The 26,125-nt window shown below is 39.5% G+C and overlaps 2 protein-coding genes across 18 annotated transcripts in view; one reads left to right on the top strand and one right to left on the bottom strand.

Moving 5' to 3' along the window:
* Window positions 1-6,731: 6,731 nt before the first annotated feature.
* SMLR1 (small leucine rich protein 1) lies at window positions 6,732-12,308 on the top strand. The gene is made up of 2 exons (XM_051615758.1): window positions 6,732-6,981; window positions 11,476-12,308. The coding sequence occupies exons 1-2, from the start codon at window positions 6,849-6,851 to the stop codon at window positions 11,586-11,588; spliced, it is 246 nt and encodes an 81-aa protein (XP_051471718.1). The 5' UTR covers window positions 6,732-6,848; the 3' UTR covers window positions 11,589-12,308.
* Window positions 12,309-16,069: 3,761 nt separating this feature from the next.
* Window positions 16,070-26,125, bottom strand: part of EPB41L2 (erythrocyte membrane protein band 4.1 like 2) — a 112,310-nt gene continuing 102,254 nt past the window's right edge. For 16 of the 17 annotated variants that reach the window (XM_051615537.1, XM_051615541.1, XM_051615548.1 and 13 more), the window contains 3 exons: window positions 23,026-23,106; window positions 20,282-20,420; window positions 16,070-17,356 (listed from right to left, as the gene is read on the bottom strand). In XM_051615537.1, the coding sequence (XP_051471497.1) occupies window positions 20,313-20,420; window positions 23,026-23,106 (189 nt within the window). In that variant the 3' untranslated portion in view covers window positions 16,070-17,356; window positions 20,282-20,312. The other variant, XM_051615540.1, reaches the window with a different exon arrangement.

Here is a 26,125-nt window from a genome sequence, read left to right as displayed (position 1 = left end):
ATGTTACATTCATTTCTCTCTTTACCAATCAAGGAGCAAATCACACTGGGAGGCAGCAGTGAGCCATCTGAGAGATGGGATGGAAAGAGATTTGGTTTGTTTTGCAGTGTTCATTTAAAAGATAAAGAAACCCTTCCATTCAATACACTGCTGCTTGAAGTCTCCTGCAGACAGCATTCATCATACAGCTTCTAAAGACTGATGATCTTCTAAGAGAAATGGGATCCAGTGGCAGGGAGGGATGCTGTAAGATTGGCTTATACAGGTAAGGTAAAATAATCCCTGCACTGGGGACTGGTGATGAGCAGCAGTTTACAGAGCAGTCACTGGGAACCCATTCTATTAGATGCAGGTGAAGAGTGGGCAACTCTAAAAAGAAACTGCACATACACACACACACACACATTAAAATGGGTTATAGAAATTAACCTATTTCCAAAACTTTTAGCAAAATTGCTTGATGGAAAGGAATAAACTTATTAATTTAGTAAAACATCCAACACATAAGAAATCAGTATTAACAGAAATACTTATAAGAATTCTTAAAGAAGCATTTACTGATATTTACAAGGGCTTGTACCAAGAAGACAGGGGGCAAGGGATTAAAACTAAGAGGTAATGGATTAATGGAAGAGAGGAGATTTAGGTTAGGTGTTAGGAGGAAATTCTTCACTATGAGGGTGGTGAGACACTGGAACTGGTTGCCCAGGGAAGTTCTGGAAGCCCCATCCCTGGATCTTTGGGGTCCTTTCCAACTCAAACCATTCTATGATTCTATTACTCTCTGTAGAGTTACATTTGCAGCCAAGGACAAGCATGACTTTGAATAAAATTCCCTATTGATTAAATGGGAAAGGCAGCAGCTAGAAATATTTTTTTCCCTCACAAGCAGCAGAAGTAGTTTTCTGTGAGCTTGTAGCCTTTGTTACTATACCCCTTGTCATGGTAATAAATCCATGGACCTATGAGAGAAGCTGATAGGGCGACTGGCTATTTATGCTGGCATAGTGTGGTTGATAGGTTTGGAGGCAGTGGTTGGCATCCTGCTCCTAAACCGAACACAAAGCTGAGCTCTGCACTCCTCCCACTATGTTTGGGCCCTATCCTAAGTGCAGTTGTCCCTCTCCTGAGCCACTAATTTTTACAGTACTAGGGAGTAACTTGCTTTGAGTTTTCTATGCCTCTGAGCTTTTGTTTAAAGTTGGCTATTAGGGAGGACAAACATTGTGATTCCACAAACTTATTTTCTTGGAAAAAGGGGGGGGGAAATCAAATTGCAATCAACACATCTAAAGCTGTGAAGACAGAAAGCAGACACTATCTTCTCCTTTCATTATGGAAAATGCTGTGGTCAAAGGGCTAGGAACAACTGGATTTGTTTTTTCTGTCTTTTGAAATTATACTGGAAGAGAGATATTCTCAGCAGCTCATACCAAGATGTTTTAAATAATAACGTATAGGAAGTACTACTGCCCAATAAGTATTTTGGTTTGCACTCAAAAAGAAGGCTTATCCACTGATACTAGTGCCAGATGCTTCTGGGCAGGTAGATTTAATATTCACCTGTACAGATGATTAATAACACAGCTGAAACTTAAATGACCTGTACTGAACAGAAGCACATTGAAAACCAAGCAGCCTGGAAGAGGGCTAGAAGTTGGCCAAGTAGGCTTTTATTATGCATACACCTTAAGCATAACATCGAGGAGACAAGAAATCCATTGTTTTCATGCCAGTGCTCAAAAGGTCTGGCCTGGTTATAGGTAAGACAAAAGCAAGGCAGGAATAATGCAAAGATTGTTCAAAGAGATAGAGAACTGGAATATAAATAAGCTTCTTAGCGTAGTGTATGCAAAATAGCTGTTACTTTGTTAATGAGATTACAAGTTTGTTTGATAAAGGCAGCCACAGCTTCAATACACTTAGATGTCCTAGGGTGCCTGAATTAGTAACACACAATGTGCTCATTAAAAAGTAATCACTTTTCTGTATCAATAAAGCACACGAGTAATGAATTTGGAATTGTTGCAGGGATCTTAAAAGTCACATCCAAAGGGGAGTGGCTGCCCACAGTTCTCCTGGTGAGGCATTGGCAGCAGTGCCATCTCCATCTGCTGCCTCACATTGAGAAAGGGGCTCCTTCCTGAATGGCCCCTCATCACTGCACAACATAGGCTTCTGGATGCCCACACAATCAACTTGCGCAGAAAGTGAGTCCAAATTTAAAATAATCTAGTTAGTACCTCTGCCTCAAAGCCCAGAAACAGCTTATGCAACTCTTCAGCTGGATCAAAAACTTGAGCCAATTTACCATTGTCATGGTTTGACTCTGGATTGGCGATTAAACCAGAGACGATAATGGTCTCAATCCCCTCCCCTTCCCATCCAGGTAGAGAAAGGAGAGAGAAGGAGAGAGACTTCCCAGATTGAAAACTAAACTACACAGCTTTAAACAAACACTAACGATAGAAGAAAATATGTACAATTATGTAGAAATGTGTTCAGGAATGTACAAAACCCTATCACTTCCCCTACCCCCAGCAATTCCCACAGCATCTCCTGTGAGCAGTTCTGAAATGTCCTGGAGCTGCCAGAGGGAGCAGCAGAGCAGACAGCAGTTGAGGGGAGAGTTATGAGGGTCAGGAATGCATGGGCCTGGGGATCAATGGTGATGGATAGACAGAGTCCTCCCTGGACACCAGCCATGAACAGAAGAGAAGAAGAAGGAAGGAAGTTTGACTTCCGTGATCCCTGACCTTACACCAAGCTTACGTAGATATATGGAATGGAATACCTTGGTCAATTTTGCTGTCCACCTAGTCCACTCCTTCCTACGGGAGTCTAGAAAACTTGCTGCTAGTTAAAAGAGAGCTCAATGAAGAAAAAAAAAAGAAAAAAAAAATCAGTAAAAAGTAAATTTGCTTCATCCTGGCTCAAACCAGGATGGAGACAAAAATGCTTGTACTAGAAAGGCAACAAAACAGAAAACAGACAAAGTAGGAGAGGAAAAATGCAAAGCAGAAATGGATATAAAATCACCACTCCTAAAAGGTGCAGATGACCAAAGGCTTGAAACTAATGAGGAGAACACAGGAGCTGTGTGGTCTGGATCATATGAGAAAGGCTGGGTTTACGTCAAGAAAAAGCATTGCAGCATTTCCAAAGTAAAGTTAGTCTCAGAACAAGACTAACAGGTCATCCCTAAAGACTGTCCCCCACACAGTCAATTGATTGGGTTCTACAAAGGACATGGAAGGAAATTAAATTGCCTGAAATGATACAAGTATCAAGTAGTTTGATAGTTAGCAAATTTAGGTTTAACAGCAGAGTAAAGGATTTTGCTGTTCTAGCAGAACATTCAGGAGAAAGAGGAGATCTAAGCGCTCATTTAACATTTAAATTTAATAAAATCAATACACTTTTCAGAAAGCCTTTTAGCTTGATAGCCCAGGAAACTAAAGCTGTTTTTCCATTAAAAATTTGTCTCCTGAACACTGGACCCAGCTTACCAACATCCCTCCCAGAGCAGAGGACACTGGTGGGAATATCCAGCCCCACGGAGCCAGCTTCAAGCCTGGCACAGGGAAAAACAGGAGTCCACCTAACCCACTGGTCTGTGCTGGAAGGCTCTGTCCCTGCTGAGCCTGGACTGAACCACCGTCTCTTCTTTCTATCATAATTAGGGAAATACTCTTTTTTTTTAAAAAAAAAAGGTTTCAGCCTCACAGCAACATTTTCAAAGTTTTCCCTGGGAAAGAGCAACCTCAGTTCTGCCAGTCCAGCTGCTATGCATGCTGGTGATTCGCCTTTATGGAATGTGTGCATCTTGGTTGTTGCCCAAAAGGCTCTCAGACACATGCAATAAATAAATAGGGGTGGGTTTTTTTTTGTTTGTTTGTTGTGGTTGAGTATTCACAGGCAATTCTTACTCTTTCTCCTCAACTCTAACAGGAATTTCTTTGCCTTTTTCTATTCCCTACTAAAGCTATGTAGAAATGTCAAGATAAAAGTTTTCCTTTGGAAACCTTAATTAAATAAAAATATTCAATAAGAATGTGTTGCTTAACACATACACACAGATGAGAAGTTAGAGTAACTCCTTCCAACAAGGTATACATGATGTTCAGCATTTCTGATGTTAGTTGGCAGATTTTGGAAACAGAAGTCCCTTAAAGTTTGAATTAATCCAGTTGTGTTCCTATTTTATGTAAATAATCCAAACGATACAGCTGAACTAAGAAGTTAAGTGGCTCTAAAATTCACATTCCTTAAATTCCATTCCACAGGAAATTAGGTGTCTGATCTAAGTCAAAAGGAAAATTTTGAAACAACTGGATTTCCTGGGAGCCAGAAAGTGAACTTTCAGCAGCTCCGCCAAAAGTCTGTTTCTCCACCAAAGCCGGGTTGGCACTGCTGGGGGGGTGGATGAGCACTTGGTTGCTTCTTTCCAACAGGTGAGAAGTCAGTGACATTCTCACACAGCTGTCATCCAGGAAACCATGCGTTCCTGTGTTACTAATCTATGCCTGGCCCACATTTCCCAGTTTTCATTTGGCACAGAAGAAACACGAGGCTTTGCCACTGCCAACCAGGGCTTGCCGGGGTGCAGAAGCCCCCTTCTTTCCAGCAGGAAAGCTCCGTTTAGCTTTATGGACAGATCCCAGCCAACTTAGGTAGAAAATGAACCTGCCTCATGGTAAAAATATTTAACCTTGTTTCCACCTGCATTTGTCCTGCTGCAATAGAGAAACTTGCTTTACACACCTGCTGCACTGAGCAGACACCAGCACAGTTTCGCTCCTCTGTGATCAGAGCTGACATCTGCCACATCTTGGGGAGGCTGCACAAATGTAGAGGGCTGAGAATTTCCTTATTCTTCCTGGGCAGAAAGTAACCTATTCCAAGCTGCCTGCTCTGTGTCCGTCAGCTGCCTGGCCCCACAACAGTCAAGTATGACAAGCAAGGCAGCTACAAATCATCCTCTCTGATTGATCAGGATTGTTTTGGGTTTTTTTAAGGACACCAGTCAAGAAGGAATTTTTGAAAAGGATCCAAAAGAGGGCTCGTCAAAATATTTCAACTGTTCAGCAGACTCAAACACTAACATTCACCATAGCCAAAATAAAACCCTGAATTAAGTTACATTTTATGCAAAAGTTTAAGGAATGTATTGCTCACAGCTGACAGGTATTCCTTCCTATGTGAGGCAGGAATTATCTGGCAACAGATGGGCCTACAACAATATGAATATCCTCACCACCTGACTTTTAATCCATCAGTAGATCAGAAAGCATTTTACGAATGAGGTCAAACATTCAGTGGGAAAAGGCAGGATAAGATGTAATGGTTAGAAGCCAAAGCCAAACATATATAAACAAGAAATAAGGCACACTCCATTTGTTCTTTTATCAATCACAAAAGCAGACGATTAACAAAACCAGGAATTTTCCTGCAATCACCATCTTCTTCTTCGCTTTTTATTCCAAAGGGAGGATCTCAAATAAGTTACAAGAAAAATTACAAACATAAAATAATTATGTGAGTTAATTTGCCTTTTTTGAATGCAGAAGGTGAAGAAAACAAGGTAAACCCATAAATACCTCTTTTCCCTGAAAATCTACAAATGTGCTGCATTTCCCATTGGCTTCAGCCTACCCATCTACCCAATTTGTCAAGCAAATCTTGTACACCCTTTCTGGATGCCTGGAGAGAACTGCTCTCAAAATGTTTGTTTTGACCTTGAGCTTATGGTCCAGTTTCAGATTTGGTAGCTATTAAACAAATAAAATCCTTACCATCTCTCAAATGCATATGAAATGACCCAGATTTTTTTGGCCATGTCATAACAAGCTGCTGAAGCCACAAGTCCCCAGTGCTTTAATATAACCCGATGCCCTCATCAGATTTGATAAGCCAAAGACTAGAATGTGCAGGTAGATCAACAACAAACTGAAGCGCATCTCTGCAGGAATTCAAGCACATGGGCAGGTTAAACAGAGAGATTCTGCACTGCCCCCAAGTGAAGTGAATGCAGATGCATGCAATAGCATTTCCAGGATTTAAGGTCTACTGACAGATGGTTTTAGAAACCTGAAGGTGTAGGGAAAGGCTATAAAATGACAAATCATCTTTTTAAAGCAATGAATGCATCCTTGACACAGTTCTGCCATAGGCTGGTTACCAAATGGGAAAACCTGAACACACTGAACACCTCCATCCCTGTCACTTGAACGTTTAAAAGGTTATTGAATTCTTTGTCACGTCTGGCTCCCCCAAACCACATAGTTTAAACTTCATTAAATAAGAAACCTTCCTGAGTTTCACTGTTCTGCAGCTGCTCTTTGGAAAAAAATGCTGCTGGCATAGCACCTACTCAGTCACCAGCTGCTTGCCTCAACAGGCTGGTCTTTAGAGCAGAGACCTCATGTGTGGCTGTGTGGTCCTCAGCCTGAGAGAGCATTTGAGATCTATTGGGAAATTTAATAATATATCTTATTATTCAGAATGGGCTGTACAACATTAGCAGATGACAGAACTCATGTTGCTCAAAAGGCAGCAGCCTTACATATTGAGGCCTGCCCAGCCTAACATACCCAAAGGTTTCAAAGGCCTACATTACTCAAATACCCACTTTTAAACTTTGTGGCTGAGTAACTTGGCAACTGAACTCGAGACCTACTGGGAATCACAGGCCTACACAAACAAACCAAAGTTCAAAAAGAGATAATGGCCTGAGCAAAGGGCAGAACGTGGATGCAGGGGGAAAAGAAAAGAAAGAAAGCAAAATAAATTAGGTCCACACTTGGAGATCTGAAGGATCTTGCTAAGCACAGTTGCCACAGAGGAAAATGGGTCTGCGTTACATATTTTCCGTGTTTGTGAGGGAGCTGCCTGGCTATGTTATTTTTGTTGGGATCTTTATGCCTGTGACTTTACTCCTGCTGCTGCTAATTGCCTACTTCAGGATGGAACTATCAGAAGGTGAGTCAGGACTGGGGGGCAATGAGTAGGTAGACAGACAAAACTTCCTGTTCAACAAGCTACTGTTATACTTGTACCATTAACTATGACCATAAACAATTTTATGAAGTTGTACTGCATTTTAGACCATTTTCTACTTGAAAAAAAAAAATTACAGGAATTTGTTTAGAACTTGGATTAAACCCTCAACTTGAAACTATTTTTAAATACCACACTACAGAAGAGCTTATTATACTACCCCACAGAAGGGGCAACCAGTATGGAAAAAAAGAATAGGGTAGTTACAGTACTGATAGTCTTACTCTGTGTTTTCACTGTGCAAGTTTTCAGTGAGACAGGTAACAGCAGTTACACCCTGTAAGCAGTTTCTTACTGAGCACAGATCTGTGTTCTTTCAAAGGTATGTATGTGCTTTTCCTTTGTACTTAAATGCACATTTGCCATGTTGCCTTTTCTCTTTTAAAATCAGCTTGCACTCACTTCAAAAATCTATCTTTAGAATCAAACCAAAACAAGACAGACCCTCACCCAAGTGAACGCAGAGTGAGTGCAGTACAGCTCTGACATCTGGGGCTGCTCAGAGTCTGACTTGTCCTGCACAGAGAGACTGGACTACAGCCATAGCAGGCCAGGAGTTTCTTATAGAAGGGAAACCCCTGGAACATCAGACCACCCAGTTTTAATGGGCTGATCTTCATGCCTTCCAGTCCCAGCTGCAGCAGCAGATTCACACCTGCTCTGCTCTCATTTTAGGCTTCCAGCTGCCAAGGCCAGCCCCAGCACATGTTCAGATCAGAGCTCTTCTCCCTTCTTTCCTTCAAGCCTTTCCAAAACATGTTCTCACAGATACTGGGCTAAGCTTGTTCCTCAATTTAGCTGCCATTTTAACCTGTTCTTCACAGAGACCATCAGGGGAGCTAAAATGACATCCTAGATTTCCTCTGTAAACTTCAGATGCTTCTTGGTACAGCATGGTGAGAACTTTGCCTGGGACAACGGTCCACAATGCAGGTGCTACAGGTTTCAGTGTTAGCAGCCCACTCATTATCTCAAAAGCAGAGGCTTGGCTAGGGCAGACAGGACCATGTTGGCCACAAGGCTCTGCAGATAAACTGAGGTAATCACCACGAGCTGGCCTGAAGTGTGTCAGTCCATCAGAAGGCCAGATTTACCCACCAGTGCTAGGCAAGGGAAGAACCCTTATCTAGGTCAGATCAAGCACTGTGATTTGTACATTTATTAAGTTTGCCCCATCCCTGCAGTCTTCTGAAATCCTGAAAACTGGGCAATTCAACACAGTTCTAAAAGTAAGAAAGACCACACATACCCAGAAATGTAGAACAACTTCACTTCCTATTTTGTATAGCATCTCCAGGCATTTAGACCCAAGGCTTTGACAGAGAGGAAGGGTGTGTGCTTGCATACAAGTGTACAGCACAAGTTACCTTTAGATTAGTAAAACTGAAACATTTCCTGCTGAAGATGTCCTTTTAGATACTAAATGAATCAGCTAGGGAAGACTGTTCTTTGTGCCTAACCCAGCTCTGCTTTCAGTTATAATTTATCCTTAGGGCCAGGTGCTGACAGTTTTACACACACAAAAAGACCCCAAACAAATAAAAAACCCAATAAAATGCTGTGGTGCCAAAACATCATACAATTATACGATTTAGTATCCAGGAGGGAATAGGAAGGCTGAGCACTGAGAGCTCTTTCCTGAAAAAAGGTTAAAATGAAAGCTAATAGAATTATTTTATTAGGCTTTGGATAAAAGCAGGGATTACCCCTTTCAACAAATAATCATCTGTGTCCATTGGTGACAGTTAGACATTAGTTATTATTAAAAAATGCTGAGAGAAATACCAAACACATTCTTAACAGGCGATGCTCTCGCTTTTCTATTCCAGCGAGGATCAAGTGGTTACAGAACCCATCAGTTCAGGAATTTTGCTGAGGCTCAGTCAATACTTTCATGGAGCCAAAAGAGCCCATCTGAAGAAACCCACAGTCACATTCGTGCTGCATGATCCACTGCTGACATAAACTGGCCTGCCCTGCAGAACGGGATGCTAAAATCTTGCTTCTCTTAGAGCATGGAATTTTTAGCTTTGGATTTGTAGGGAGCTTAAGTAATGATTTCCTAATTTTTCCGAGATTAGCAGTCAAGGCTTTAAAAGAGAGGTAAATGAAGTAGCTGGCAGACAAATTTGCTAAAGAAATATTGCTTCTGTGCTTCTCTCTTTCCTAATTGAGAAGGATGCTTGAAGGGAATCAGGCTTGAGGAACGGCTTGAGGCTGTTCAGTGCCTCAGGGAAGGAGATTCTCAGTTTGCAGATCTCAGGTGTTCTGGTTGGGAGTCTCAAGAGGGTGCAAGATGAATTTCTGTCTACCTGATACTTTGGGCCTTGCAGCCTCAGCTGTACCTCCAAGCCCTTCTTTTACTTGATCTGAGACTGCCAGAGTTCAACATACTGCTTAGACCTCCAGCCAACTCACACACGTCATCCCAAGCAGCTATCCCTGTATGGGCAAGCAGAGCCAGCTTCAGCTTAAAACAATCAGCGAAACAGATAAGTCTGAGAACAGACTCATTTAAATCCCAATCCTCCCTCTCTGACAAAATCTCAGAAATTCAGCAGGCTTTAGGTGCCTATTTCCTTAGATCCTTTAAAAAAAAAAAATAAAAAAGAAATAATATTGCACTACTAAAAGCAAGGCTGCCTTGTTTTATTGTCAAATAAGCATCTAATTTTTCTGTGCGGAAAGAGAGAGACTCCATGCAAATATATCAACACCCACCTTAGTATCATCCCTTCAAGATTCACAGAATCATCATGGTTGGAAAGGACCTCTAAAGATCACTGAATCCAACTGTCATTTGCTCCCCAGAAAAACCAACCAGCAAAACCTTGGCCACTAGAGCATGTCCTGAAGCATCAAAATTACGTTTTATAAATTTCTCCAATGATGGTGACTCAACCACCTCCCCGGGCAGCCTGTGCCAGTGCCTGACAACCCTTTCAGTAAAGAAATTCTTCCTAACATCCAGTCTAAACCTCCCCTGCTGCAACTTCAGGCCATTTCCTCTTGTCCTTTCACTTGTTACCTGGGAGAAGAGACGAACCCCCACCTTGCTACAGCCTCTTTTCAGGTAGTTGAGGTCCCCTCTCAGTCTCTTCAAACTAAATAAACCCAGTTCCCTCAGCCTCTCATAGCACTTGTTCTCTAGATCCTTCACCAGCTTGGTTGCCCTTCTCTGGACATGCTCCAGCACCTCAATGTCCTTCCTGTAATGAGGGGCCCAGAACTGAACACAGTGCTCAAGGTGAGGTCTCACCAGTGCTGAGCACAGGGGAGAAATCACCTCCCTACTCCTGCTGGCCACACTATTCCTGATGCAGGCCAGGATGCTGTTGGCCTTCTTGGCTACTTGGGCACACTGCTGGCTCATGTTCAGCCAGCTGTCCACCAGCACTCACTCCCAGGTCCTTTCCTGCTGGGCAGCTCTCCAGCCACTCTTCCCCAAGCCTGTAGCTTTGCCTGGGGCTGTTATGACACAAGCGCAGGACCCAGCACTTGGCCTTATTGAACCTCATACAACTGGCCTTGGCCCATCAATCCAGCCTGTCCAGGTCCCTCTGCAGTGCCTTCCTACCCTTGAGCAGATCAACACTCCCACCCAATTTGGTGTCATCTGCAAACTACTGAGGGTGCACTCAATCCCCTCATCTAGATAATTAATGAAGATATTGAAAAAAATTGGTCCCAAGACTGAGCCCTGGGGGACACCACTGATGACCAGCCACCAACTAGATTTGACCCTGTTTACCACAACTCACTTTTACCCAGTGAAGAGTATACTTGTCTATGCAATGATTTGCCAGCTTCTTCAGAAGAATGCTGTGGGAGACAGTGTCAAAGGCCTTATTAAAATCTAGGTAGAAAATGGCAACAGCCTTCCTCTCATCCAATATTCTTATTTTTTTGTTCTGTTTCTCCATCCTTCTCCAAAGATTCTCTACGTTTCTAACAACACCATCCTACTCTGAAGATGCCAGGTTATGGGGGCAGAGATCCTTTTTGTTCTTTTTGTACCATAGGCAGCATCAGGATGGTCAGGCCAATTTAAGGCTCTCATGGCATGGCCACAGCAAAGCAGAAGGTGAACTGCCAGTTCAAGCTAACTGCTCTACTTGCCCTTGTTTAAGGATTTTACTCTGAAAGCTGGTGAAGACAAATGAGAAGAGTATTTCTATTGATGTCAATAGAATTTGTGCCAGTGCTCCACTGGGCAGAGGCACAGTCACAGTCTCACACTTGCAGGATTTCCTCCTAGGAGCATGGGCAACATGATACTAATGTGCTACTTAGGCACTTTCAATTTAGTAAGATTAGTTCTTACCAATATATTCCAGCTCCTTTTCTTTATAAAAATTCACCATAGGAAATGAGCATATTCTTACAGAATTTTGTGTTGTTTGGTTTATTTTTCAGTTAATGAGGAACTGGCCATGCTACAAGACCCCGGAAAGGTCCTCCAGAATTACCCTGGCCAGTGGCAGAAGCACAGGAGGTCTGAAAAAAAAGAGAACAAAAGCAAGAACTGAAGGACATTTCAGGGCGTTTCATGTCTCAGGAAGCAAGCTTACATCTAGAACTGAGCTCAGGAGGTTTAAAAATAACCAGCTGTAGATAATACCATGAAGGAAAACAAAATTTTGAGAAAAAATTAGTGCTGTGTCGTACAAATGAAACAGCCCTTGTTGTTCAAAAAGGTCTTTTAACAGTTTTGCTTTCTCACGTGAGGCCCAGTAAGCAGTACTTCATGATACTCATCAGCCATCAGAGACCTTTTGCAATGCACTGTATTGGTTCACTTACATGACACAGGCTTTGGGAGGAGGGAATGCACCTTGCTCACTAGCCCTTCCCTGGCCTACTGAGAAGAAAGCTATGTAATAAGCTTCAGAGAAAGCTGAGCTGGCTCATAACAGGCAGGCAGCCTTATTCAATTGAAGATGCATAAACAGCAAGCTCATGTCAAGAACTGACATCAAGGATATTGATAAAGGTGGTGAAAGGCAACTTGTTTTTTTTAATTAGCTTGTACACTTTGGGAAAGACTGTAGGTTTTGTGAAGTGTGCTTTCCATAGAATTTGGAAGGAAAATGTAACAGTGATGGGAAACAAAAGGACTTCTCTCTGCTGATTGACCATGCCAAATTTTGAAACCATGAAAAGATTCAGATAGGATTCTGTAAGCCAGTAATTATTCCAGTTTAATGACAAATGGATGAATTTTAAATAAATAAATAAAAAAACCATAAGTATGGAGTTTTCTTTTTTGCATGTAATTTGTCACACATTAAAAAACCTGCTTTTTCCCCCCATTAGCTGTAGATGCACCATTTCTAGCGCACCTTGGACTGACTGGCAGATGGCCCACAAAAATGCAACTCACACTGTTTCAAAGCACTGCTGCCTTTTGGCCTCCCTGTTTGACTCTCAAGTTTAAACTCAAACTGATGAATGAGAAATTATTATAATTACTGTCCCTATCTGATATCAATTGCTGTCTGCAATTTTACCCACCCCTGCAAGAACAGCATGGATAATGCCTTGTCTGAGATTACGTGTTGCTTTACACAATTCTGGTTCTCCGAGACTTTTAAGAACTCCTTTGAATCATTTTATAAAAACATTAATGAGGCCATGACCCGAGTTCTAAGAAACACTAATTTATCAAAGTCTATGAGAAGAAAACAGGAATCAAACAGCAAATATCTTAATTATACATAACAGTCCTCTATCGCATTTTAATACCATCCTGGTTTTTAAATTACATAATTCATCACACTGGTTTACACCTATGCAAATAACACAGAATACATGGCATTGGACAGGTGATGAGCCAATTTTTTGTTACATCGAAAGAGCTACCTGTACATTTGTACAGTAAAAGTAAAGGCTGCTTAAATGCAAGTACCTCTAGTTAGATCTGGTAATTTCTATTTAAGTTTGCAAAAGAACTACCCATTTGGAAGTGCAAAGTACTTTGTAGCTCCATTTCAAATCAGCAGAAGGTGCTGTGTTGAAAAAGCCAGACATTTATTCAGAAGTCACAGCATTAACATGAACAGCAGAAGTTAAAAACAAGATAGACATATGGACTTTGACTTCAGAGGAAGCAACCTTACAAGAGAACCGCAGCAAAGCCTTTAAGAGCAAAGATAGTAAAAACAAGTTTATCTCTTTGTCAGCTAGTAGAGGAATCTGCAGTTCAATTGCAGGGCTTCTCACCTCCAGGGGTCACTGCACTTCAGATGTCCATTAGTAGACTGGTTGTGTTTCAACATGCCCCACCTGTGGTCATGCCAGAAGTGCTTTCCCAATATTTTGCAATCAACAGGCTGAAGACACTTTTCCTCCGATTTTATTATTTGTATAAACTTATTCTTTCCAGCGAAAGAGAATTGTGCAGTCCTTTAGCTCTTAAACGTCACACCAGAAATTTGACTAGCAAGAAACAAAAGGAAAGAACTCCAAACGCAGCTCTCAAACAGGGAACAACAATCATTCCCTCTCAGCCAGCTGCTGAGTGGACCTTACTTTCACACCTACTCGGGACTTTGGGGGAGCACCTGCTCCCTCAGCTCCTTCCATACCTAGACTTTTACATTACCTGACAGGCCCATAACACATGAATCAAAGCAGTGTACACTTTCTTTACACCCAAGTACATCCAGACTTGACTGTAAAGGCAGAGAGTCTCAAAAGGTCTTAATATTGCCCTACTCCTACCTCTAGTGAAGTCAGCGCTTGTACTTCAAGTGCTGGCACTAAGCAAACAAAAAATGCTGCTCTCATTGAAGGACCCACTATGAGCCCACGAGAACAGTGAAGATGGAAAAGAATGTGACCCTTTGTTTCACTTTTAATGTTTCTAAGTTTAGATCTATCTTATTATGTAAAGTATTTAAGTTTCACTAAAACAATGAGTTATGCAGTGTCAGAAGTGTATTTATGAATAATTGTGACAGAGATTGAGACAGCAAGATGTAATTCAAAGTTTCTTTATAGAAGTGGTCTTAACTTACACAGCTATTATTCACAGAGATAGAAAGGTCTGTTCCCCTTGTTACGCCGTTTCCTCAATTTCAATGCTCCTGAAGGCTTTGATGTTAAAGATTTAACACACCACAGATAGTAGAGATCCAAAAGTTAAAGCCAAGTATAACACGGTATCTAAGGAGAGAGATCTGAATATTTGATTCCAATGATGCACCCCTGCTTACAGCTGTCTCACCTAGAAAAACCATGACACAATCAATCAGCCCCACCTACTAGCCTACTAGCATTGCTTATTTTATTCCATCTCGTTGATTTCTTCTGTGGCCAAACAAAAAGTTGCCATTCAGCGTGAGCTGCCAAATAGAAGAACACTTCAAGAAACAATATTGTACTTGCTCATTGATTTGAGCAATCGATTTATTTTTTTTAATCAGTCTGCTACCAGAGCTGCTTACCTGTCCTTTATGAAACCTTAATCTAGGAATCGATCTGTAGAACAATTCCAACATTTATTATGAAACCTTAGGTGACCATGATTAAAAAGACTTGTAAGTATTTTTGTGTAGGACCTCCATGACACATTGATCTATGTATTTAAGCAGAATTAATTACTGAAATGTCTTCTCATTAAATGGGCACAATCATATTTGAAATTGCTTATGTATTATAAAGTCAGCTTGTGAAGTGCCTTGAGAACAATTTCTTTTGTTGCATGTTACAGTTTTTGCCATACATGTATTAAACAAGTAACAATGAAATTCATTAGATTCACACAATATTCCAGAAAATTTGAATAATTACATAAAAAAAATCTGTACCACTTGACTATTTTTGGATTGATCACACTTGGGGCTTATGTTCTTGGCATGACAATGGTTGTTTAATTAGCACATGTTTAATCAATTGAAGTTATAGTGACAAGCTATGTTGACCTGAAAGCACTATTAATTTTTTCCTGACAAAATGTTCCAAATAGTATTTGAAGAAATACAGCTCTCAGTGAAAGTCATGTTTTCCAGGAATATTATATTTACAGTTTTAAGAATTAAATACAATTGCATGAAGAAACAATATTGATCTAGAGTCTAACATCAGAAAGATCCAAATTAATAAGGAGTTAAGGTAACACGCTATCCACCCATCAAATGAGTACTGCAACTAATACCACACCACATCAAAAATACCTGAAAAGCTTTATAGAGCTTTTTCTTACACACTGTTTTATGAAAAATGGATGGAAATCCACCCTAAATGTATGTACCTCCATTTTTACCTTCACTTACATACCCCAAACTTGCCACTTCCTTGACAACCTCCCTGCTCATGCACAGTGTTGTGGCAGTATCCTCATGTTAGGAGGCTGGGTGGGGTTCTCTTTCCCTTTCTGAAAGGCGGAACATCTCCAGTTTTGAAAAGCAAATAAGATATCTACTATTTTTTCCAGGTAATGTGGGATATAATTGAGAAAACCTATTTTCATACAGAAATCAACATCTTGGTTACTGTTATTGTACGTTATCCAAATCATACGAAGCCAAAACTAGTAAGAATTCCTGTTAAGCAAGCATGCTGACAGATGGCAGCAATCCAAATTGAGAATTGCACCAAAAACGCACTGCTTGGAAGCAAAAAAGAACATAGTGAGGAAGTATTATGATTTGTTTTGTTACTTGAAGATCATAATACATCCTAACTCAATGAACTCAGCACAACCACTTGGAGACCAAAGGGCATTTTAACTTGCACTGTGCTTTCCAAATCTTGTCATTTTGGCACCTGAAGATTTCTTCTCTGAACCACAGAAACCACGTTGCTTATTGGAAGATGTCTAAAAACCACTGATACTTTATTTTCAGTATTAGAAGCCAGACAATTTTGCCACCCTTCTGGTAACCCTGAAGTCTACTTGAACTAACTCCTGCTTTTCAAGGTTTGAGGCCTCTAGAATTGCAGCTCTCATAACCAATTTGGCTCCCTTTCAGTATCTTCCAAGTTTATGTTTGAGTGCCAAAAGTCATACAGAGAATAAACAACTTTATTTTATAACAGAATTACAGAAAGCAAAATATCACTTAATACAACTTCAAGCTGCTATAAATCTAATTTGGCATTTTAACTATACACAGAGTCAACAGCAAAAAAAAAACCAAACAAACAACAAAAACAAACCCCAAACAACCCCCCTGGAAGAACAAAACAAAAATAAAATCCAAAATAATTAACAAGTTTTCTCAATGTCAATCTCAAATTATGGCATTGTCTTACTACTTTAAGAAAGGAGTCCATCGTACACTCTTACTCAGTATCCTAAAAACCTGCATTAACCATTAGATGAAGCATCTGAAACATACAACTCCTCAATAACAGAAATGTCAGTTCTAACATGAAGACAGTGAGGTTTAATAGAAAGCAAGCAGTCTATACATGTACTCAAATAATGGAAGTGTTGAAGTTTGGACACAGTAAATAAAAAAAAGCACTAAGGTTTTAAGCTGCCTAGATCATCTCTTGTTGAAAGAAGAGAAAGATACCTTGTTCTTCCTTCTTTCCTTATCTGGAATGCTGCAGACAGCAAAACGTCTGCAAAAAGTTGAGCATTGGCACCAAAGTGCAAAAAGAACACAGTGCTCAGTCAGAAGAAACAAATGGGTCTGCAGCTCCTTCTCCTCTACAGACTGCCACACCACCTCCATTCCACAGAGTGGAGAAGCTTAGAACAGAAGGAGTTACAGAGATATCAGTATAAAATTTATCCAAAGAAATATATTTTTCAAATTTTAGGAAATGCTGTATTTTTATAAAAATCTTTGTTATGTGATACCATATATTTACCTGAATAATCCGAACAAAAAAAAAATAAAAAAATCTGTAAATTACTCCAGTAAGAGATTTCACTTGAAATATTTGGAAAAAACTACATCTAAATTAGTAAAGATCCCCCTTCATGCACAATTACCACCTGCTCCAGTGAACAAAGCTTTCCAGACTTCTTGTTTTTGTTCACTTTCATGTAATTCAGAATAAGCTTCAAAAATACAAGTATTTGTGCAAAAGAAGATCATACCCTCTAAAACTTCATTTAAAAAAACCCCAAACAATCTAAGATCGTTAAGAAGTGGTTATAAAAAATAAACAAGAAAGACTGTAAAGAATTATAGACCAAAGATGTTAAAATGGAGTTTGGTATTGGCATTTAAGTCTTGAACATCTGGTCATCATCGCTAGACTTGGTGAATTCGGTAGAATAGTGACGACTTGGAATGATTACAGCTCTTCATGGTTATGGTCAGTATAATTTTTACTTCTGGAAGAAAAGGAAGGAGAAAAATTACATAAGCGTTCATAACAGATACTATGTGAATGTCACAGCATCAGAGTCAAGAAATATTTTTTTTCATATAGGTTATTTTGGGGGCAGGTTATTTCATAAGGAAATGTTGCAGTAACTACAGCCCTCTTCAACCATGGGGTAAACAGAAATTCATTTTCTATCAGTGCTTCTTGCTTTAGTGTATGGTTTCCAACCACAAAATTCCCATAATATTTTAAGTCACCTCTTGCACAGTTTGATGAAAACTTTGATCCACAATAAAAAAAATGAAGATTATTTGTTCAACTAATAAGCCTTCAGAGTCAGAGTGTAATTAGGGAAAATAAGTCTACACAAACAATACTGCCACAGTCATCGGGCAGAGCTTTCAGCACCTTACAAAGAACTAATCAAAACTCATGCATGACTCCACTGCCTAAATGCCACAGCCTAGAGCTGTTCCTGCAGTCCCACCTGCCTTTCAGTTGCTGCTGCTGGAGGGCATAGGGCTCCTGATAGTCCAAGCTGCAGACAGATACTGAAGGCACCTCAGGTGGCTTATGTTTAGGCAACCACATTTTTTCTTTAATGTTTAACTGAAAGGCATCATCAGTCAAAAAAGTCACCGGGTCTCAAATCAAATACAACAGCAGTATGGTGAAATGTCTTATCATATGAGTTCTTTCTTACTCTCTCACAAGCATTTCAAGAGCTCGAATGCAATGGGCAAACTCAGAAAAGAACATCTGACACTCCAATATATTGCAAACACCATTCCACAATGTATGTGTTTTTCAAAAAAGCAAAAAAACATCCTCAGCAGACGGAAGAAATTCTTTGAATGTTTATGCTGAATAAAATATTTACAAAGTAGTTAAATATTTGATGAAGAACAGAATCAACTTTGTAGCTGGCCACAATCCCTGCTCCCAAGACCTTTAAATTCATACTGATAAATAATAAATGAAAATGCAATGGTAGGACATATTATAATAGTAAATCCTTGCAAAACAAAAATATCTGTTCTGCTGTCAGTGTATCTTTCTACCTCAGATCCTTCTATGTAAATGCTGAAAAAATGAGAAGGATGGCTTGAGCATGCATCTTTAATGTTGCTGTGTACCAAGGGACCAGTGAAATTATAAAGATCACAGGCATTACCCTTGCTACAAACTGATACCTCTGTCAAAAGTGCTGTGGATTTTTCCAAGCCCTTCTGGAGCATTTATATGATGTGAGGACTCGTCCACATACACCTATCTCCCAGTTTAGTGTAGTTCCATGTCCTCTCTTGTGCTTTCAAAACAAAGCTGGAGCTTACTATATACATTTTCAGTGTCACTAAGCAATGAAGCTACAAAAAAGTCCAACTGAACATTGAAATAAAGGTAGTGAGAAAACAGATATGCTCTGTGTTCCTAATTTCGTGACTTTTCCTCAATCCTCTCTCACAAGCAATGCCCCCTTTGTTATTTCCACAGTTTATAGCATTATATGAAGTTATAATAATTACAAAAGTATTGCTGTTATAACAATACCCAAATGAGTGCTAAACTAGCATTTCCAAACTTGATCCATGTTGCTTTCTTGATTTGTACACTTATGAGCAAAAATTATTCATTCCTTTTTCAAACACACAATAATCTGACTTAAACTGAAGACATTTTCAGGGGGTAGCTCAGACTTAGCTCCAATGTGGTATAAAATCTCCAGCTTCTCAGCAAGATCAGAGGAAAACTGGCCAAAAATTAATTTATAAACTCAGATAATCTAAACAAACATTATAGTTCTAGCATCCAGGAGGTCCTCTGGACCACAGAAGAGATACCTGACAGTGAAATCGTCAGCACTTAGAAACTCTGATACAGGAATAAAACTTACAGTGCTTACATCAAGTTTGGAATCAAGTCCATGTCTTGTTTTTCATACATTTCTGGCATTTTATGAATAGTCCTCATCATTTCTAGAAGTCTCTTAAAGCTGCAGGATTAAATTTATGACAGGTAGTTTCCTTTGGTAAAAGACTTAATTTAATACTAAGGGAATGCATGGCTGTGCAGGAGATAGAACTCTTTCCCACAGGCTACAACCACCATTTGTATAAATCACCAAGGAAACAAGAATCAAGACAACTCTCATTTCTTTAAAAAATACAAAATGTATTTATTTTACCTTGTCTCCTCCTGTATTAACGTTGAACAAAAACCTTACTTAAAAAGTTGTACTAAAAGAGAGCTTTCTCCCTTGAGATATGCCAGTAACACTTCTGTTCTTCTACCTAATACACTCATTAGTAGAAACTAAGATGTCTCTCAATGAAGGCTTACAACATTGCTTTAAAAAATGTATTTATTTTTTAAATTTCTCCTTTGTTATTTTACCAGAGTTACTGAGCTTTAAGATATCAGCCTATAACCTGTGCAATGGCACAGGGAGACAGTATAGTAGCCTTCCAGTACCTGAAGGGGCCTACAGGAAAGCTGGGGAAGGGCTTTACATCAGAGAGTGTAGTGATAGGACAAGGGGTAATGGTTTTAAACTGAAAGAGGGTAGATTTAGGTTAGACATCAGGAGGCAATTCTTCACCATGAGGTTGGTGAGACACTGGAACAGTTGCCCAGTGAGGCTGTGGAAGCCCCCTCCCCAGAGGTGTTCAAGGCCAGGTTAGATGAGGCTTTGTGCAGCCTGGTCTAGTGTGAGGTGTCCCTGCTCATAGCAGGGAGGTTGGAACCTGATAATCTTTACAGTCCTTTCCAACCTTGACCATTCCATGATTCTGTTAGTGTCTGCTTCAACTCACCATTCTGTGACAGCAAATCTCAAAGACCCCTGCCCCCATTTTTCTCAAGCCTTTTATTACAGAATGCAACATAAAACTTAAGCTAAATCTTCCTATGTTGATTATATACCTAAGCTTACCTGAAGTATATGCTTGAGGGCAGTTTTTATTTTACTCTTCATCTTCCTCAGCAAGTTCAGTTTCTTTGTGCACCACCACTCTTGTGACAGCCATGTCAGGGTGCTGTTCTTTGGCTTCTTTGATTGCTTGTGCCAGGGCCTGAAAATGTTGAGTTACGTATTTCAAATACAGCAGCAAAAGTACATTTGAGTGGGGCCAGAGAATGTGACAGTAGGATCAGAAATGTTGGTTATAATTGTTCAGAACTCTAAATTATTGAACTTGAGGGGGGCTCAGGAAAAAAAAAAACAATACAAAACCGCAACCAAAAGCCAAATAACAAAACCAAAACAAAAAGCCTAACACAAAACCAACCAATCCCCAAAACCCAACAACAAAAAACCCTCAACCCACTATGCTAAAAAGTTACCAACATTTCCAGGATATAGCAACTCATCATAAAGTTAAGGGATAACTTTTGCAGCTCATTCTAGGAGATAAAAAGTATTTTTACATCCCAGAAGTTTTTGAACATATCTGGCAAATAAAGGTTTAACAAGAACGTACACAGTACAAAAAAAAGTAATAGTTCCCTTCAGTTTCCAGAACAAACTCTTGAAGAGGATCATAACAGACATTTCTTTCTCGGCACAATCTTTCTCCTTTTACTAGTTTAAAAGAAGTTTCTCTAGTTTAACTCACTGAAGTGTGAATATAAAAGTATTACTCTGTTTCTAATACTCCCTCCTCTATATTTAAAGAAATTTTACCTTCATAAGAGATGTACCAATATATACAGCTGGCAGTTGGACTTAATGGTGGCTGTAGATCTCTTCCAACTGAAACATTCTATTCTACTGTATACAAGGCTTTACAGTCAATCACCTAAGAGAATCCTCTGAGGAAGAACATGCAAAAGAGTACCTGGGACCTTCTATTCCTTCCCCTGATCTGCATCTTATTTCAGTGAGCCATTTTACTGTTGGAACCCAACACAAGAAAAAAAAAAGAAACCAGGAGGCATTCTGAGGCAACAGGAAGCTCACTGTTCACCTCAGTATCAACCACAACTAAAAATCCAAACACATTAGAATAAGCAGGAAAAACATAATGCAACAAAAAGGTTTCTCTTAATTTAGAAAAATGACAGTTTCTTGAGCCATAAGTGGTAAGTGGGAGAAAAAATAAATAACTTTGGAGAGAAATGGAAAATGCCAATGCTAATCACGTTAACTATTATATGATACTGAAGTTGAAGTCCTACTAAGGAACTATGTACAGAAGAACACAATATGCATTGGTACAATACTGATGTTTGCTGATTAATCCTAACAATTTTTTGTTAGTTTGCCTTTTACAATATGCCAAGTGTAATCTCTGTAGCACAAATAAGGATTTAAAAGAAAGTGTCTGTTGAGATTTAAGAATCTATATTTATAATCAAACCATAAACAATTTTAAAAAATCTTAAGTCTCTAATTGCTAAATTACAAGTAATGCAAGCATTTGTATTCTGTAACTCCAAATGAAAATACTCTTTTCCCATTAATAACTGTTCTAGTGATGTAGGGAGCTAAAAGACAAAAGAATAATCATGCAGCATTCAGTTTGTGAGTTAAAGAGCTCCGTATCCACTGAAGTGGTAGAAATTTCTTAAATCTGTTAAAAGCTGCTCTCTGCTGCTTTAAATGTTAGTGATTAAAATCTTATTCTGTACTTCCTTTTTCATAATTTCATTTTTTACTTCATTACCTACTTATCTCAAAACAAAGGTGGGCCTAGAGAATTGTCTGGTATACTGAACATATTATGAGACCTTTCCAGATGTCCAAAGCACCCTGAACATGTGTCAAAGCAAATGAGCCATGCCTAATGCTGAACAGCCCTGTCATTTAATTACAAGTTTCACAAAGATTAAATTAAATCCTGCTATGTTGATTAGTGTAGCTTTCATAAAGTCAGAATAGGATTCACTGCAACTTTATGTAGGAAGTAGGGTTTTCCATTGGTATTATTCCATGACTATTAATTGACTTAGTTACTAAAGTTTCTCAGAGTAAAAAACAATTAAAATTGTGTAATCATCACCACAAAAAAGAGATAATTGCACTTTCTTAATTATTTTCTTGTGTAGTGCTTAAATTCAGCCTTCTCAATTAGGCAAGCGAATTAATTTTAACCCCAGTTTCTAAGGCAGCATAAAATACTGCTTTGGTACTGATAGAGAAGAGAGGTACTTACATATGATCAACAATTACTTGTGATATGGAATTCTATAAATACAGGTCCAAAACTATTTTTAAAATTTGAGCAGTTTATGCTTTAGTGCATTTCAAAGCTTTCAGTCAAAATAAGCGCTGCATTCAGATGTTGCTGACACAACACAGTAGACTCCCATCTATCCAGATTAATATATCAAAGTAAGATTATTTCATAATGCTTTTCCTCCCAAATGCCAAAAGCAGCAGTAAACAAATTTGGTATCTCCAAACATAAAAAGCAATTCCTTTAAAAACAGTAAGAAAACCATTCAAACCACTCACATGATCTGTGATGAAAAGCTACAAATGCTGTTTCTCTTTCAGTCACATTCTGAAGAGCCCTTATTCACAGAACATGATTGCTTAATAACTTTGAGACAATTGGCAGTCTCAGGGTCCTCTTATTCAACTTCCTTACCTTTGTCTAATTTCCGAAAGCTGAAATACCTTCTAGATGTCACTCCAAAAAGCACACTGTAAGTGTTTACAGCTTGCATGCTCACCTCATCATGGTCAATGTCAGCATCTCCCGTAATGACAATGCGCTTCTCAATTCTTGTTTCTGACACCCCACCTTTTACCATCTACAGATGGCACAAAAAGAGAAGAAAACATCTTGTAATTATTCCATACTGCCACGCAGCACTCCTTTCTGTTGCACTGAAGAAAACAGATTTCTGTGACTGAGCTGCAAATAGCAGTAAATATTCTTGGTGCTAAATCACCCTTTCCTTTTTCAGTTACACAGTAAGTCACATTCCAGCAACTGCTAAACTTGATAACAATCAAGCAATAGATAATTCCTCCTGTTACTAGAGCCCAGGTTTGAACTAGATACACAGACAAACTGGAATTCCAGCTTCTTCCACTCTATAAATCTGCTGAAAGGAAAACTCCAGGAGTCTTTCTTTGATTTCAGCCCATCTGTCATGGGCCTTTTCTCAGTCTCTGAAGAATCCTATGCCATTAAATACAGAGAAGATCTGGTTTTCAGCTCCGCTGTTTATGGACATTAGTGAGATGTTTTCAACATATTTCATGTAGTTGATGGAAAAAATATTGCTTCCTAATTTCTTATTCTAATTATTAAAACATTTTAACTTCTAGAAAAAATTATTACAGAAATGACATAAGCTGTTTTTTTTTTTTTTAAACAGTCTGTATAAGGGAAAAGAATGAACTACTACTTAAGATACGCTGAACATATTAGAGAAAGAGGGTTAACAAGCATTGGAACAGGCTGCCCACGGAAGTGGTGGAGTCACCATCCCAGGAGAGATTTAAAAGATGTGTAGATGTGGTGCACCGAGACATGGTTTAGTGGTGGACTTGGCAGTGCTGGGTTAGCAGTTGGAATTAATAAGCTTAGAAGTCTTTTACAACCAAAGCCAATCCATGATTCTAACAGCCAAGATGATTCTGTTAAGAACACAATTAGAGTATGAAAATATTTTGGCAGGTGCCTTTATCAGTAATGAATAGTTTGGGATGTAAAATAGAAAGTTGGTTCAGAAAATTCACAGTTTCTCATATTGATGTTAAGGAGTCTGTATGAAAGACAAAGATCTGCTGCATTACAGTAATCTCAGTAATCTTTCAGTAGAAGACAAGACTGAAACAATTTCATTTAATCATTACTTCCAAAAAGCAGCATTATTTAACATCTGAACTTGCCAAATAAATCTCAGTGGTTTATTTCCCTCCTCTAGCTGTGTGGTAGGACAGTCTATTGAACAAAGATTTTTTTCCTAACATGGTGGTGGCTTAATGATTTCAAAAGGCAGCAGGAATGCTGACTAGTCTGTATGAAAAAATATACATATTTTAAATTCTGGGCTTACTTTTTTTTCATATGACTTCTATCTGAAAACTTTCTATCATCCTTTTGCTGTCATTCTTTGAATACAATTTTCTATCTTCAGAAAATTTCAACCTTAAGAATATACATATTGAATATATATCCAGTAAGCAGTGATTTTTTATTCTGTTATGTGATGATGTGAAAATTCTTGTCCTGGGGGGAAAAAACCCAAACTCACACCTTATGTTCCCTCTTCCCTTTTGCTTCACCCTAAACAATGCTTTCTGTAGCTTTCTTGGAAAACTATTTAAAGAGTTCAAAGACAAGAGTTCAAAATGGTGTTGCTGTGGCATGCCTAAGATTTGATAAATATTTACATAAATTGATAATAATTATCATAATAATCACACTTTCATAATTCTAACATATACAAGACTGAAACAGATGTAAGGTCCTGTTAACACGCAGTTTTCCTTTACTTTTCAAGCATGGAATGCACAGCACCTAACTCAGCTCCAAAATATGCTTGCAAAGTAATCTGGTGGTATGATCTGCTTTTAAATATGCTCTAAACCCAGCAGCACAATGATCATAGAATCATAGAATCATAGAATCCTAGGGGTTGGAAGGGACCTCGAAAGATCATCTAGTCCAACCCCCCTGCCAGAGCAGGGTCACCTAGAGTACATCACACAGGAAGGCGTCCAGGCGGGTTTTGAATGTCTCCAGCGAAGGAGACTCCACAACCTCTCTGGGCAGCCTGTTCCAGTGCTCTGTCACTCTTACAGTAAAAAAATTTTTCCTAATATTCATCTTAAACCTCCTATGCTCCAACTTGTATCCATTACTCCTTGTCCTATCACTGGTCTTCACTGAAAAAAGCTTAACTCCATCGTCTTGACACTCACCCTTTACATATTTGTAAACATTGATGAGGTCCCCCCTCAGTCTCCTTTTCTCCAAACTAAAGAGACCCAGCTCCCTCAGCCTTTCCTCATAAGGGAGATGTTCCACTCCCTTAATCATCTTTGTGGCTCTGCGCTGGACTCTTTCAAGCACTTCCCTGTCCTTCTTGAACTGAGGGGCCCAGAACTGGACACAATATTCCAGATGTGGCCTCACCAATGCACAATAGAGGGGGAGGAGAACCTCTCTTGACCTACTAACCACACCCTTTCTAATACACCCCAGGATGCCATTGGCCTTCTTAGCCACAAGGGCACACTGCTGACTCATGGTCATCCTCCTGTCTACCATGACCCCCAGGTCCCTTTCACCTACACTGCTCTCCAGCAGGTCAGCCCCCAACCTGTACTGGTGCATGGCGTTTTTCTTCCCCAAATGCAAAACTCTACACTTGCTCTTGTTAAACTTCATCAGGTTTTTCCCTGCCCAAGTCTCCAGCCTGTCTAAGTCTCTCTGAATGGCAGCACAGCCTTCTGGTGTGTCAGCCACTCCTCCCAGCTTGGTGTCATCAGCAAACTTGCTGAGGGTACATTCTGTGCCCTCATCCAGGTCGTTGATGAAGATATTGAACAACACCGGTCCCAGTACCGACCCCTGAGGGACTCCACTAGTCACAAGCCTCCTCCTCATCAAGACTAAGGCTGAAAAAACATTATTTCAGTTCATCCTTGTAATGATGCCATTAGCAAGGTTCCTGCAGACCTCAGACAAATCAGTTACATTAGAGAGATTCTGCAAGGCATCAGTGAGTGATGACAGGACTGAAACTTTAAAAAATTAGGTACATACTCATTTGTCAAACACAGAAATAAGACTTCCACGAAGTACTAAAAAGC

This window comes from Apus apus, chromosome 3 (genome assembly GCF_020740795.1).
Source record: "Apus apus isolate bApuApu2 chromosome 3, bApuApu2.pri.cur, whole genome shotgun sequence".
In the NCBI taxonomy this organism is placed as follows: domain Eukaryota; kingdom Metazoa; phylum Chordata; class Aves; order Apodiformes; family Apodidae; genus Apus; species Apus apus.
This window is presented reverse-complemented; position numbering and strand designations above follow the sequence as displayed.

Bases quoted from the DNA above. Each gene is read 5' to 3' on its own strand.
- SMLR1 (XM_051615758.1), top strand. From the start codon at position 6,849: ATGGGTCTGCGTTACATATTTTCCGTGTTTGTGAGGGAGCTGCCTGGC. The intron at 6,982-11,475 runs GTGAGTCAGGAC...TTTATTTTTCAG, and splicing joins CAGGATGGAACTATCAGAAG to TTAATGAGGAACTGGCCATG.